This window comes from Anabrus simplex, chromosome 3, assembly GCF_040414725.1.
Source record: "Anabrus simplex isolate iqAnaSimp1 chromosome 3, ASM4041472v1, whole genome shotgun sequence".
NCBI classification, from domain to species: Eukaryota; Metazoa; Arthropoda; class Insecta; order Orthoptera; family Tettigoniidae; genus Anabrus; species Anabrus simplex.
In genome coordinates this window covers 222662000-222679091 of record NC_090267.1, presented here as the reverse complement: position 1 = coordinate 222679091, position 17092 = coordinate 222662000, and the positions used below count along the sequence as shown (strand labels likewise).

At 36.2% G+C, this 17092-nt stretch overlaps 1 protein-coding gene across 1 annotated transcript in view; it reads left to right on the top strand.

Moving 5' to 3' along the window:
* Positions 1-17092, top strand: part of htt (huntingtin) — a 900697-nt gene that overhangs the window by 613041 nt on the left and 270564 nt on the right. Inside the window, exon 29 of the mRNA XM_067142878.2 lies at positions 12095-12329. Coding sequence (XP_066998979.2) covers positions 12095-12329 — 235 coding nt within the window. The remainder of the gene's footprint in view (positions 1-12094; positions 12330-17092) is intronic.

The following is a 17092-nucleotide window of genomic DNA, read 5'->3' as shown; positions in this document are numbered from 1 at the left end:
TCAATTTATGATGATTAAATAAAGGAAAATCAAAACTGTACTTAAATACTAAGGTTTTCTCTCTCTACTGTAAAATTTTCTAAAAGGCACTTAGACCCTTTGAAATTTCCACTCCTCAAATAATGATTTCCTTTCCACCTGTGGGTCATAATTGCTATTATTTTTTTGTGACTGAACTTCTAGTCTCATGAAAATGAAATACCGCATGACACACACTTCTTCTCTGACAGATATTGTCTGGGTCGTTGAAGATTTCACCAATGAGTGAAAACTTAATAAAGCTGTCATCATCAGAAAAGAAACTGGCAAGCTGTTAGTAAATATGTATAACTGGCAAACTGGTTGAAGAAAGTTCCTCAGATCACATCTTTCACTTATATTACTGTGGAATGCCCGGGGTCATTATGAGTCAACAAAATTTGGATGGTCCAACTGTAATTGTGAAGATTTGTGAGACAGATAATCTTCCTCAAAACCTCTAAGAAGTTGGAATTAAAAGGCATGACTGCAGAAAGGGTGAAATATATCTTTGACAACATTTGAGAGTACTGCTGTGCAGAAAAAAGGGATTTGTTTTGCCCATGGCTAGGCAACATTATGGCCACTGAACTTGGACCAAGTTGCAAGACGGATTGTCTGCTCAAAAGGAAAAGACATACATAATTAAGATCACTCCAGGAAAATGAGCAACAATTCAGTTTAGTTACAACAGGTTACAAGATAGATTAGTAATATAAATTATTGGATACTGGCTGTGTGTAGTTTCAGAAGAAATTTCTAAAATATCCATTTTATTTTTTTTTAATTCGTTACGCCCAACTAAGGGGCACGTCAAACTTATTTAGCACAACGTTTCTTCTTGTCTTCCCAAAATCTTTTCATCCTTTTGGTGTGCTCCTTATTGTGTTCTTCTGTCTATTCTGTAGCTTGTCTTCTAGGTTGATCAGCAAATTTGTGTTTGTTTATGAGATTTCTGAATTTTTTTCTGTCTTGCAAGATTTCTTCATTCATACCAATTTCCTGATTTGGGTTTCATGTTGAGATGTTTAACATATAGTATGCCTGATTGGCTTTAACATTATATGTTACAAATCTCATGTTTGGTAATAATGAATTCCCTTTAAAGAATTAATTAAGTAAAAATGTAGAAATTTTTAATAGTGTTTTTAAATTTCACTGGATTCTTATTGTGGGATCTTTTTTGACTATTGTGTATTTATCATTTGTAAAAAGTCCTCTGGTTTTTTTAATATAAACTAAATTGAGCCTGCCATGCTATGGGATGGATTTTAAGTTAGGTTAGATGATGTAATTTGAATAAGAATACTGAAATGTTTGCCACAGAAGCCACTGGAGTGATACTACTACAAATTTTTGGAAGGAAATGAAACGTACGCATTTACATTGTCTTGGAATTAGAAGATAAGCAACGGGTATGCTGTAGTATGGAAATCTGTGAAAACGCCCTTTCACACTGATTTTAATGTGTGTGGTTTTTCCCCAACTTTTATGATAAATCGGATATAACGACAGTCTTCTATAGCGAGTATAGTTTTTGCCAGTATGAATTCTCGCTGTAACGGACTTCTACTGTACCTTTTTGGCAAGATCAAAATGTTACGCAGTAAGTGATACAGTTGCATCAGAATTAATGATGGTCATTCAGAATGGTTTGAGATAACTCAGGGAGTGCAACAGTGGAGTGCTCTTTCATCTCTGCTGTTTAAGACAGTGATGGATGCCCTAATGAAGGAATTGAGGAAAGAACTAAATGTTTGCTGTTTGCTGAGGATGTTGCTATTTATGGGGGAGACAGGAAAGGAGGTATAAGACCGCCCAACAAAAATGTTGCCCAACTGGCCCAGCTGTTAGCACCTTGCAAGGGCAAAGACCTTTATGGCTACTCTGGTGGACAAGGAGACCTTAAGTATGGCATATTGGGGATGTGAGGCAAACTGCTACTGGAGAAAATGAAGAAGGAAACCACGGCCTTCTGGACGACGGGGATCTTCAAAGGCTTAGAGAATAAATCTGAAAGAAAATCTTCCTTTATGTAGAGGAATATTGTTTTACAAAAACAATATAAATATAAGTCACCACCTTATCAATACAAAATTTATTCACATTCAGCTAGTAAATATGGTCAAGACCGGTTTCGACCCCTAGGGGGTCATCTTCAGTTGACATGCATAAAAGATATATTTTACAAAAACATCACATATAATGATTAAAACTTAAATTAAGTCCAACTGATCATAAATGTTGGTATGTATGCCTTGGTACATTTGAGCTATTGTATGTGTCAATCCTAAGTTTCCCAGCATACAGTGTCAAGGTAAGTAGTTAACTAATATACATCATCCATGAAATTACATGCTATTTTTCATGTTATCACTATCTAATTTGGGTTGTACAATGTGGAATGAGATATACATACATTTGTGTAAATTAATAGTAGTAAGTTCAGTAATATACATTAAAAATTGGTACTTAAATTACATTAATTGATTATTGATCAGTCATATGAAAATGTAGAATTATTGGTTTGGACACTTGTGATTCAAATATTAGTATGCAATACCTTGTTGGCATATATCTTAAATACTAAAGTATCAGTTTATAAAGCCTATTATTCTTATTTTATGTCTTGGAATAGGGTTGAACTGTTAGAAAACTATTTGTTTTGTTGAGCATAGGCATTGGATAATCTTGTTAAATTGGACACATAACTAAAACAGTGGTATATATATACCTTGTTAAAAATACATTGCATTAACATTATTAATATGTGGTGCTATATATACATTGATTAGGGTAAAATGGGGTTAACAAAGTTTTCACAACAGTATTTGATTAGTTATGATGTTCCGATATAATGGGTCCGTAAAAATATATAACTATATACATAATTGCGGTTAGATAAGTATTTGTATAAACTGCTTGCAATTTAGGTAATATTTGGTTGTAATGTCTGGCGATATTTTGGGCAGCTACTGTTGTTAGAGCTATTAAGAGTCTTGAGCATGTTCTTCTTTTCGTGTGCCGTAATATGTTGAGTTGGTGACATTTGTAAGAATGCGTTGAATGTTATGCGTCCTGGTAGGGTGCACGTTGATTTTATCGTAGAAGCATATATGTTGTAAAAACAAAGTATCTGGAAGTAGAAATAATGAGTGTGAAAATGGTGCGGTATGAAAGTGTAATAGTAAATCGTATAATATATAAGTAATAATAATAACAACGTAAACGTTTCCACCTTTTCAATACTAAAATATATTCACAAAATTATAAATTACACGGTACTAGTTTCGACCCATCTAGGGGTCATCATCAGCTGTATTGGAGCAAAGATCACTTTTGGCGAAATCCTAAGAAAATGTTATTTTAAAGAATAACAAGTGAAATGAGATGTTATTATGGTAATAGTTAATAATACAAGGAATATACATACTAAGAGGTTTTTATCAAAGAATAAAGTATAAATGGGGTGTTGTAAAAATTATAATCATGGAAATCAGTAAGTTCTTGTATTGAAATGACATATATAAAATTGTATATGGCTTAGGAAGAAGGCTTAAGGTACTTTTCCAAGACAATTACACTTTCTCCCGCACCCTTCAGCCCCACCTTAAGCCTTCTTCCTAAGCCATATATAATTTTATATATGTCATTTCAATACAAGAACTTACTGATTTCCATGATTATAATTTTTACAACACCCCATTTATACTTTATTCTTTGTTAAAAACCTCTTAGTATGTATATTCCTTGTATTATTAACTATTACCATAATAACATCTCATTTCACTTGTTATTCTTTAAAATAACATTTTCTTAGGATTTCGCCAAAAGTGATCTTTGCTCCAATACAGCTGATGATGACCCCTAGATGGGTCGAAACTAGTACCGTGTAATTTATAATTTTGTGAATATATTTTAGTATTGAAAAGGTGGAAATGTTTACGTTGTTATTATTATTATTACTTATATATTATTCTCAGTTCAATACGGACCAAAAACATGAAATTCATAACCAGTAAATCGTATGTCGTTTCACTTACGTTAGGTGTTGGAACCGTGCACTCTGTGTAGCTGCCTGTTGAGATCTAATGCATGTTGCTCTGAGATTGTAGTTGGCGACGGTAGAGGGGAGGTTTGGGGGGATGGGTGGAGTGTTAGTAACGGGAGTGGGGTTGGAGGGGAGGTGGTCTTGGAGCGGTTGATTTGAACGTATGGATTTTTGTTTATAAATTCTATAAAGGTAGTAATCTTTTAGTAAAGGAATTACTGCATGAAAAAGAATATTGTTTCTGTCTATGTTTTCGTTTAAGTTGGAGTTCGGATTGACGTATTTGTCTAAATTTATGTAAAATTCTTCTATTATACTGAGCAAGGGAATTTTTGGATTCATATTGAGGATTTGCATGTCACTATTAATGTCCGTGAAATTGTGTTTCTGATCGTCAATGTGCTGACCCATAGCTGAGAAGTGTCTGTGTTTGACGGCATTTACATGTCCATTATATCGTATTAAAAAACTCCTACCACTAAGCCCTACATAGCTGGCTCGGCAGTCGTTGCATTTGAGGCGATAGACTCCTGAGTGGTTGTATTTATTTATGTTGTTAACTGATTTGGAATTGTATAGTATGTTGGTGTTATTGCGTGTAGTTTTGTATGCTATTTTTAGACCTTTTTTTTTGAAAATATTGGTTATGGGATGTATATGGTTATTGTTGTAAGTAAACAGTGCATATTATTTTTTATCTTTGGTGATTCTGGTTAGCTTGGTTTTCGGTTGGTTTTTGACTTTGTTGATGATCCGGTTTATCATTTCTCTTTTATATCCGTTTTGTTTTGCTATTTCGTGGATTGTGTTTAATTCTTTATTTAAATTTTCCTTTGAAAGTGGAATGTTATATGCTCTGTGAATCATACTATAGTATGCAGCTTTCTTGTGAGTATGTGGGTGGGTGGAGTCTATCTTTATTGTATTTGATGTATGGGTAGGTTTTCTATATATGTTGTATGTTAGGTGGTTTTTTGTCTGGTTATGGATATATCCAAGTAGTTTATGGTGTTGTTATTTTCAGTGTCCATGGTAAATTTTATATGGGGATCTATTTTATTCAGTTGTTCTAAGATTATGTTTTCATTAGTATGTCTATTGTCCATGATTATGAATGCATCATCGACAAACCTGCACCAATAGATGATATTTCCTATTTTTTTGATTTCTTGGTGTTCTAAATAGTCCATATATATATCAGCTATTATGCCTGATATTGGTGATCCCATGGGTAATCCTTTCTGTTGATAGATAGTGTCATGGAACTTGAAATAATTGTTATTGATAGCAAGTTGTAATAGTTTTATAAATTCATCTTTTTCCAATTTGCTTAGCTTACTATGGTTATAAAGATTGGATTCTATGATAGTAATAGTTTTTTGTGTGGGTATATTAGGATACTTGTTTGTTATATCATATGTTGCTAGCTTGTAGAAATGTTCTATTCTTATATTCTTAGTAATGCTGCAAAATTCTATTGAGTTTTTTATGGTTTTATTTGCTTGAAAGACATAATGTTTTTTGAGGAATTTTTGTATGTATTTGGATAATTTATAGATGGGGCTTGGCCTGTAGTTTATTATGGGTCTCATGGGAATGTTGTCTTTATGGATTTTAGGGTAAGTTTTAGCTGTAGTTATTCCTGGATTCATGGTGATTAATTTTATAGTTTCCTGTTTGTTCAAGAGAAAATTGATGTTTTTTAGGAGAGTTTTTAAGTTCTTTTGGATACTGTTAGTAGGATCTTTAGTCTTAATTTGAAAAGTTTCATCTTGAAAGCAGGTTTTTGTTTTTGTTATATATTCCTCTTTATCCATAATGACTGTAGTGTTTCCTTTGTCTGTCTTTGTTACTAGTAAGTTATTTTGCTGGAATTTATTTTTGAGTACCTTAATTTGTATTTGGTTTGTGATTTCTTGATTTTGAGGTTTTTGGGTGATTTTATTGATATATTGTGCTAGTGTTTTTTAAATTTCATATCTAATTTCATTTTGTTTTTCTTGAGGTATTTTGTTTAGAGCATCTTCCGTTTCAGTAATAATAGTAGTAATGTTTTCAAAAATTGAATTGTTTTTCCAGTTATGTTTTGGTCCCTTGCTCAGTATAGTAGTTTCTTTTTCATTGAATACTGTGTTAGTTAGGTTTTTGAGTGGCGGATGGAATATATGTTGGTTGCTTTCAGTAAGAACGGTAGTGTGTTGTCTATTCTGTGTATGATTGGTTTGGTTTAGTGGTGTCTTAAGTGCATTGAGTTTCTTATTCAGGGTGTTCTGTTTCTGTATGGCTATATTTTCTATCTTTTCGTTAGTTATTTGTTGGAAGTTGTTCCAGTATGTGTGTGGTAGTTCATGTGAGGCTTTAAGGTGTGCTTCATACATTTGTATGTTGAGGTGTTGTTTCTTTCTATACATAAATTTAATTTCTTCCTTAAGCCATATTCGGTTTGTCTTATTTTGTGTATTTTGGGTTTGATGGGTTCAAATCAACCGCTCCAAGACCTCCTCCCCTCCAACCCCACTCCCGTTACTAATACTCCACCCATCCCCCCAAACCTCCCCTCTACCGTCGCCAACTACAATCTCAGAGCAACACGCATTAGATCTCAACAGGCAGCTACACAGAGTGCACGGTTCCAACACCTAACGTAAGTGAAACGACATACGATTTACTATTACACTTTCATACCGCACCATTTTCACACTCATTATTTCTACTTCCAGATACTTTGTTTTTACAACATATATGCTTCTACGATAAAATCAACGTGCACCCTACCAGGACGCATAACATTCAACGCATTCTTACAAATGTCACCAACTCAACATATTACGGCACACGAAAAGAAGAACATGCTCAAGACTCTTAATAGCTCTAACAACAGTAGCTGCCCAAAATATCGCCAGACATTACAACCAAATATTACCTAAATTGCAAGCAGTTTATACAAATACTTATCTAACCGCAATTATGTATATAGTTATATATTTTTACGGACCCATTATATCGGAACATCATAACTAATCAAATACTGTTGTGAAAACTTTGTTAACCCCATTTTACCCTAATCAATGTATATATAGCACCACATATTAATAATGTTAATGCAATGTATTTTTAACAAGGTATATATATACCACTGTTTTAGTTATGTGTCCAATTTAACAAGATTATCCAATGCCTATGCTCAACAAAACAAATAGTTTTCTAACAGTTCAACCCTATTCCAAGACATAAAGTAAGAATAATAGGCTTTATAAACTGATACTTTAGTATTTAAGATATATGCCAACAAGGTATTGCATACTAATATTTGAATCACAAGTGTCCAAACCAATAATTCTACATTTTCATATGACTGATCAATAATCAATTAATGTAATTTAAGAACCAATTTTTAATGTATATTACTGAACTTACTACTATTAATTTACACAAATGTATGTATATCTCATTCCACATTGTACAACCCAAATTAGATAGTGATAACATGAAAAATAGCATGTAATTTCATGGGTGATGTATATTAGTTAACTACTTACCTTGACACTGTATGCTGGGAAACTTAGGATTGACACATACAATAGCTCAAATGTACCAAGGCATACATACCAACATTTATGATCAGTTGGACTTAATTTAAGTTTTAATCATTATATGTGATGTTTTTGTAAAATATATCTTTTATGCATGTCAACTGAAGATGACCCCCTAGGGGTCGAAACCAGTCTTGACCATAGTTACTAGCTGAATGTGAATAAATTGTGTATTGATAAGGTGGTGACTTATATTTATATTGTTTTTGTAAAGTAATATCTATCAATACGGAAATGAAACTTATAAACAACAGAGGAATATTGTTTCGCTGCTTTAGAAGTAGGAACAAGCCTCATATGAATACTAAAACAAATGTAGACCTTACTTCTTGTATACCAGGAATAAAGGATGATTGTTCAAAATCCAATGCTCATCCTGGAAATGCGAGAAGATTCACGAGTGGAGGATGCAGCACTTGAAATGGACTCAATTATTTAAGGGAAATTAAGGGAGTGGGAACTTTAAATAATATTATGCTGACAGGCAAGGGTGAAGAGATAGTTGATTTGATGGAATGGAGGAAAATACATGTATTAGAGCTTAGTGAGACAAAGTAGATAGTGACAAACTTACAGCAGTTGAAAGGAGGTTACAAGTTGTACTGGAATGGTAGTAGCAAGGAAGCAAGCAGTGGACTGGTTTTGGTGATGCATAGAGATACTGAGGCCATTACAGATGTTTCCTTTGTAAATCAAATAATCATTAAAGCCAGAGTAAATCTGGGAAAATCATTTTCACTATAATTCGTGTATATGCCCCATAGCAAGGATGCAATGCCAATGAGAAGGAAGAGTTCCTTGAAGACCTGTAAGACCAAGTACAAGAAGATAACATCATGCTAATTAAGTATTTGAATGTTGAAGTTGAAGTTAGATTTGGCTATGAGAAGGTGATGGACACTTTTGGGCATGAAGTAGGGAACACATGTCCTAGATTTATGTGTAAGAAGTAACCATCTAATAAGAAAACTTTCTTCAAGAAACAATGCAGTGTTAGATAACTTGATACAGTTTGGATGGAATATCTAGAACAGATATTATGTGATAATGAATAAACTAATGGAACTTGTTTAAAACCACCTTAGTTAATTGTGTGGTAGAAGTTTGTGATAAAACTGGAGGAAGAGTAAAGGAGAAGGATAATAGTTGGTGGAATGAAAGAGTGAAAAATACTATTAAAGAAAAGGGATGATGTTGAAAAACAAACACAAATCCCGGGATCAATCCACACAATGTTAGAAAAATAGCAAACCTTGAACAAGAGTACCGGTTAAGGGAATTTTGAAGGAAGAAAAGGTCAAGAACTGGGAGGCATTTACAGCAAAACTCAAAAAGGCCTGTAAAGGGAATCAGAAAATATTGTATGGAGTACTGAAGAGTAGACAAGAGGATGTTAAAGTGGTTGAAATTATTATTAGGAATGCAGGAGGTGGAGACTAATTTTGACAAGTTACTGAATGTGGTGAAAAAAAGAATAACATGAAATCCATGAGTTTGATGAACATGAGAAACATGGGCTGAAACTGAAAGTGCCTTGAAATTGATAAAGTTAAGGTCATCAGGAGTAGCTGGATTGTCGGCAGATATGATAAAAGCAGCAGGAATATGTACAGTGGCTACACTGAATACTGGAAGGAATATGGAAAGAGAATAAAATATGAAATGATTGGAAATACCCTGCTGTCACACTGGCTTAATATAATGGAATAGAACATAGTGAAGCAACTGAGAGCAATAACTAAATGCCACTTTGAAGGAGAACAGGATGGTTTCAGATGCAACAGAAGGACAATAGATCTTATCTTTGCCATTAGATAGATAATGAAAAAGTATTTGGAAAGGGGAAGAGAACTAATTGTTGTATTTTTGGACTTAGAAAAAGCTTATAACATCATGCTAAAATACAGTGGCAAGGAAAATGAGTAGAACATCCTCATTGAATATGTGGAAAACTTTAGGTGTCTTGGAAGTGTTGTCTCCAGTAATGGAAATGTTAAACTACAATTACAAAAAGTGTGTCCAAAGGATCCAATACTTCTTCTATAAAGTATGAAATCTAGCCTGGGACAAGAGGAAAACAGACAGTGTTCACATCATACCTTCTGCCGATCATGACATACAACTTGGAGAGTATATTAAATACAGGCAGCATTTATAAATTACAAATATATGAAATGAAGTTTGTAAGATCGGCTATGCAGAGGTAAGAGAGGACAGAATCAGGAATGATTACATCAGAAGAGACGTGCAGGTGAGTTCGACAATGAAGGGAAGACTGAGAGCTGCATGGCTGAAATGGTTTGGCCATGTAAAGTGAATGTAAGAGAGAGAGAGATTTTCAAAAACTACTTTCGAGAGGATGGCACCTGGAAAAAGTCTGTTGGACATCCCAGAAGGAGGGGGTTGTACCAAATTAAAGAAAAAAAGAGAAAAAAAGAGAGAGACATAGGAAGATGTAATGAGAGAAGTAGTTTACGAAGACAAACTGGTGGAAACTTATCATTCAGACAAATTCCACTTGCCCTGCTAGGAGGATCCAATCATGATGATGATGATGATGAATACCTTCAGCCTTTGAGATGTCTATAGGATTCATCAAGTGTAGTGCGAGGACTGATTTGACAAAATTGGTGGAGAAATTCAAAACCTTATAGACCAGTATGTAAAAAAAGAAAAACATTCTTTGATAAATGACTTATCAGCATAGAGAACAACTCATACTGGGTAGAACCAATGACTGACAGCAAAAGTCACTTGAAATGTAGAATCTAGTGAAAAGCATGAACAATAGCGATTTTTTCAATGCCATCCAAGCGTCTGTGACCTTACAACTCGTCTAAGCCCTCTGCGATCTAAAGATGACTCTCAGCTTCTCAAAGACAACTGATCCATTAACTACCATCAGAGAGAACCATTTGAAGAATTCTTAAACAAGGATTCACATGTTTATGAGAATATCTTTGCTACAATTCCCTCAATGCCTATACAAAACCAGTTCAATTCATTAGTCCTTCAGTGCACAATATGCACCTTAGAGACCCAACATCTCAAACCTACCTCAATATATTTGTTATTATCCATAATGTGAACTTGCAGCTGTATAACATCTCAACAAATATTGTCACAAATAACATCCTGAGGAGAAACCTATTCATTCACTTTTTACACTGTTTGCTGAAAAGTACCATAACTAATCTATATTTAAGTTGTGTGTAAGAGGGTTGAAACAACTACAAATGGCAAATATATTCAGACCTAAAAAAACTGGACTCCAACAAGGCTACATTAAGTACTGTTGTTTGCGAACAGGTAAGATGAGTCCCTGCCAAATTTTTCAAGAGAGGAGGACATGTAGTAGCTGAACATATGCATGTGCTTACAGGCTGCTGAAGTGAAATAATTCTCCTTTAATTGTGTGCAAAATTTACACTCTGGAAAGAGTCTTCCCTCACCATTTTTGCAGTCAAGAGAAGGTGGGTTCAAACCCTATTACCAGGAGCCGTGAAGAGGGTTTTCTGCAATTTCCCATTTTTACACAACAGAGAGAATCTTCCTTCAACACTGAAACCATTCTTGCATTGAGGAAAAGGTGGGTTCGAATCTTACTGTTGGCAGCTTTGAGGATGGTTTTCTGTGGTTTCCCGTTTTCACATTTTCAGCCAAATGCTGGGGCCGCACTGTAATTAAGGTCATGGTTACTTCCTTTCCGGTCCTAGCTCTGCCCTATCCCATCGTCAGAATGCTTTAATCATCTCCATCTTTCAGAAAGGAAGACTAGGTTCAATGTCCTATCCAGTGGCATAGAATCTACCATTGGAGACTCCAGGACTGCTGCTTGTGTGAGCATCTAAACTGTTCCTCCAGAGGACATTACAGATGCCTAGGTTCATTGCACTTTTTCCAGTATAAGGGGTTATACGAACACTTTAGGGAAACATGGTAATGATTATTATAACTCTTCAAAAATCACATTGGCACCATACGGTTTAAACACAACTAACTTGCAGGGCTCTTCTTGACAATATTAATATGGATATAAATTGAAATTACTGAGCACTTTTGGCTGTGCAGTCTGGGCTGGGTAGCTGTTAGCTAGCGTTTAGGAGATGGTGGATTCGAACACTTCTATCGGCAATCTTGAAGATAGTTTTCCATGTTTTCCTATTTTCACACCTTACCTGTCATATTGATTAAGGTCATGATCCCTTTCTTCCCAGTTCTTCCCAATCCCAGTCTTAAAGTAGACACATAAAGTTTGTATCCTTAGCTGTCTCTAATCATAGTAGGTAAAGGTAAGATAAAATAAGCTTGGTGTTTGCAGATCTGCAGAACATGACTAATAACTAACTCCTCCTATCACCAATATATTGTATTGTAACAGTAATGATCACTGTAATGGATGATGAATAATAGTTGCTTTTTTTCTTTCCAGGAAGTTACTGTCGTGTTGCAACTGCTGCTATGGAGATGATCCAAGGCAGAGGTGATGGTATTCCACAATGTCTACCCGTTGATGACATTAACACCCTGTTTGTGGAACTTGCTCCTAAATGTCCGCTCCTAACATTCGAGTGGTGTTACTTGTTGGGCCTTCTCAGCTACAACAGCCAACCCTTTTGGGCTCGAATTTTGCGCACACATCCAGAGCATCTCATTTTGAAACAAGGGTAACTACCACATCATGACATGGGGAGAGATATTGTTTCCTGCTGCTGTATCCTTCTCTACTATAGAACAAGATAGTGATAGTTTATTTCACATTGTTTGAGCATGTAGCTGTTAGTTTCATTCGACAGATAATCAGTTTTTACCCCTTTCTTGGCAGCCCGGTTTTCTATGGTTTCCTGTTTTTCACAGCAGGCAAAAGCTGGTATTGTACCTTTATTGAGGTCACAGTCATTTTCTCTCCTGTCCTATCTCATTATCGCCATAAGGCCTCTCTGAATCTATGCAACACTTAACAAATCTTTTAAAAAATTAGTTCATTTCATTCAAAAATTATGCCCTTGCTGGCGCGATGTAGTGTTTACAGTGCACTATGTCTTCTGCTGTGGGCTAAAATAAATTTGTTACTTTCATTGACCTGTCTATCTCATCCTTGGCTTTGACAGTATAAAAGTGACTGAGATATGAGCGATGCTAGTAATACCATTCCGTATGCAGCCAGTCCCTGTTATGAATAGTATGAAAATATTGCTCATAGGATTGGTTGGTGCATGCATTTCAGTGGGCTTCACATTAAACTTCATTTACAAAGTCTGTGTTGTACATTTTAGATAAAAGAAATGAAATGTTTAGCCTTATGTTACAAAAACAAATTAATACTTAATGGAAATTAGTCATTAGTTCAGTCACATATCAGTACGTAATATTCACAAGAGTGCCGGGCTGAATGGCTCAGACAGTTAAGGCACTGGCTCTCTGAGCCTAAATTGGCAGGTTCAATCCTGTCTCAGTCCGGTGGTATTTGAAGGTGCTAAGATACGTCAGCCATAGATTTACTGGCATGTAAAAAAACTCCTATCGAACAAGATTCTAGCATCTCAGCATCTGCAAAAACCATACAAAGTAGTTATTGGGACATTAAACCTGTAACATTGTTATTAATATAGAACTTTCTGACAGTCACAATACAAATGCAAGAATACAGTAGGTCTTCTCTCTAACATTTGAGTTAGCTGGAGTTTGTAACAGTGCTTATTACCCAACATTCTTCCTCAACTCATAATTTGTGAAGACTCACTTATCAGTAACTGCAAATGAAGGGTGTTTTGTGCGCGACTTAAGTCAAATACTAACGCCTACAACCAGAGAAAGTTTCCCCCTTGACTTCAACATAATACCAACGTCACTGGTTGCGCGATGAGAGAACTTCTCACACAGGGCGCATGACTCATGCGAATGTTTGTTCCAGCTAGAGGAGGGGATGCTTACTTTCAAGTGTGAATCGCCTTACTCATGACAGTTATCATCTCGGCTAGAAGAGAGAACAGTCACCTCCCTTGCATCACTGAGAAGTAAACTCACAATACAAAATAACGTGATAGAAAATCTCATATAACGACCACTTGCGGATTTAGGCCACGGCCATTTCCTTTCTACTCCTAGCCCTTTCATATCCCATTGTCACCATAAGGCCTATATGAGTCAGTGCAGTGTAAAGGAACTTGTAAAAAAAAAAAAAAAAATAAAAAAAAAAAAAAATTACCTGTCTGCAGCTTGTTGTGATGTACTCACTTCCTTGCTCCTTGTGGCACTTTGCACATTCATATTCTTTTGTATTATTGCTGATTTTTATTTGATTTCTTCCTTCCCATATAAAAGAAAGCCATGTATTGGATTAATATAAAAAAAAAACTACTGTCAGATGTCCAAAGCCTTTAACACATTGCTGGAAATCTTTGCAGTCTAAGTTAGTTTACCTGCTCTTGGACTTAAACATTTGCATGACTGCCACTGATATTTCCCTTATTTTTCACTGTGTAGGTGTAGAATGAAAAATCACTAGTCCAGCGGTATTTGAAGGTAAAATAAACTGTAAGAGAGATACATAAAGTTTTTTACTTTATGCCACTTCTTAAGCTCCCACTCCTGCTGAAAATGTTTAACAACGTATGGCTAAGATCATATTCAACCTTATTCTAAACTGACTACCAAGTTTCATTAAAATCCACACATCTGTTTTTCTTGCGATGCTGAAACAGACACAGACAAATATTAAACTGAATTTGACATTGGTCATTACAATCATGTCCGTATTTTTGTCAGAGTACAATATTAACAGACTGGAATGTTGCATTTGAAAGCAATGTTATCATATGAAATCTTCGATTAAATGAAAAATGACAGTTTCTCCCTTTTCGTGAACAGTACTACATTGCATGGTTAAGATGAATCTGAAACCACTGTGTAAGACCAAGGCTATGCTTATGAAGAAAAAGAAAATTCCTAGGTTTGATATCACCAAACTTAAAGATGATAATGCAAGTTACCAAGAGAGTCTGAACCAACACATCAATAGGATTAACACCACTACAAATTGGGACCCACTTCGAGATGCTATAACAGATGCGGCTCAGAACACGATCCCTAACAGACCTAAAGGAAACAAGCACCCATGGTGGTCAAACAAATGCGATGAGGCTATAGAAGCCAGGCGACTAGCATGGCTCAAATGGAACCATCATAAAAACGAAACCAACCTACAAGCCTTTATCACACACAAAGAAAGAACACCTCCAGCATCATAAGAGGGGCGAAAAGAAAGTACAACAAAGAACTGATTAAGCAAGCCGAGGAGGATTTTGGAAGAAACAACTCCAGAGACTTATACAAAGGTCTAAAACAACAGACGACCCAGTTCACACCCCAAACTTTACACTTCCAGAGAACAGACGGATCACTGTGCCTCAATGATGATGACTGCATCAAGACCCTAGCTGATTATTTCCAAGGACTTTTGAATGCTGAAGAACCTGTGCAGCACCTCCCAGTTAGAGAACCAGCTAACCCGGACACCAAAGACATCCCTCCTCCCACCTATGAAGAAGTAAGAGAGACCATTCAACTTCTCAAGAACAACAAAGCTCCTGGAGAAGACGGAATAGTGGCAGAAATGTTGAAACAAGCTGGTGAGCAAACATTCAGGCACGTACACAAAGTAATCCTGGACATATGGGCTAAGGAAAGGCTCCCAGATGATTGGACATCAGCTGTTATCCATCCAATCCACAAGAAGGGAAGCAAAACAGATCCCTGCAACTATAGAGAAATATCACTCCTTTCAGTATCGTATAAAGTCTTTTCCAAGATTCTGGAACAGCATATAACAAGACAACTGGATAAAGAATTAGGAGAATATCAAGCAGGGTTCAGAACTGCAAGGTCTGTTGCTGAACAGATACAAAATCTGAAGACCATCCTTCAGTATAGCAGGAAAAGATGCCGACAGTGGGTAGCTTTCTTTGTCGACTTCCAGAAGGCATACGACTCCGTGGATAGGATCACACTCTTCAACATCTTAAGAGAACTGGGACTAAATGAAAAAATTAATAGGTTGGTGCAAGCCACCCTGCACAACACCACTTCCAAAGTTAAGTTTAGAGGTCAATTATCAGAGAGCTTCACAATCAAAACAGGGGTGAGGCAAGGAGATGGTATCTCATGCATATTATTTAACTGTGTCCTGGAGAAGATCATAAGAGAATGGACCAGGTCATTACATGAGAACACCGGATTAAGGATGGGGTTTAAATCAGACAACCTGAGGATTCCATGCCTGGCCTTTGCTGATGACCTTACTTTATTAGCAAACGACATGCATGAGGCCACTATGCAGCTTCAAACACTGCACTCTATAGTAGCTAAAGCGGGCCTCATGATCAACATTGGAAAGACCGAGTTTATGACCAACATCAAAGATGTCCCTACAACAATGGGAGTCAGTGATACAAAACACATCAAGAGAGCTAAAAATGTGAAGTACCTCGGAGAGTGGATATCGGAGGACCTAAGTGAAACGATGGCTCTTGAACAAAGGAGAATCAAATTAGACAAGGCCTACCATGCCTGCAGAAAACTGTATGCCTCAAAGCATTTATCAAAGAATGTAAAACTGAGACTCTATAATGCAGTAGTCAGACCATCAGTCCTCTACGCAGCAGAATGCCTATCCCTAACTAAAAAGACCCCACTGAGAGCCCTGGAAGTGCAAGAACGGAAATTCCTGAGAAGAATAATAGGGCCAAGGATCCTACCAGATGGAAGGCGATGGTACAAACCCAACAATGAGCTCTACCAGCATCAAGAAAACCTCATAGATGCCATCAGGGGAAAATGTCTGACTTTCTATGGACACCTATACAGAATGGATCCTAATAGGTTATCCCATAAGATCTTCAACAAAGGCAAAGCTACTGGATTCCCCTGGACCAAACAAGTGGACAAAGATCTTGCAGAGCTTAATATTAATCAAGCCGCCATTACTGACAGAAATGCATACCGTTTAATGGTCAAAACTAAACCTTTCCTAACATCCCTTACATCAGCTAGTCACAAAGGAGCCGGGAATTGGTCAGAAGAGCGCAGCAATAAAATGAAGGAATACTGGGCCAACAGGAAGGCTCAAGAGGCCACTAAGAACACAATCCAGTACGCTAAAAGGGGCAGACGACGACAAAAACACAGCTAGAACACAAGCACCGTGGTCCACAGATGGCCTAAACGCAAAGAAAAAAAAAATTCATTGGCTGAAGGAGGTCTCACAGACTGGAACATGTACTAACATATGTATTTATATCTGTAAGTATTGAATGGTGAAAATATAGAACATTCCATTTAAAGGAATAATTATTATATCAGTACTACACGTGCGTTCAAACAACAGTGGCAAGTTCGAGAGCTGAGATGACCCTGCCACAGACAGCAGTGA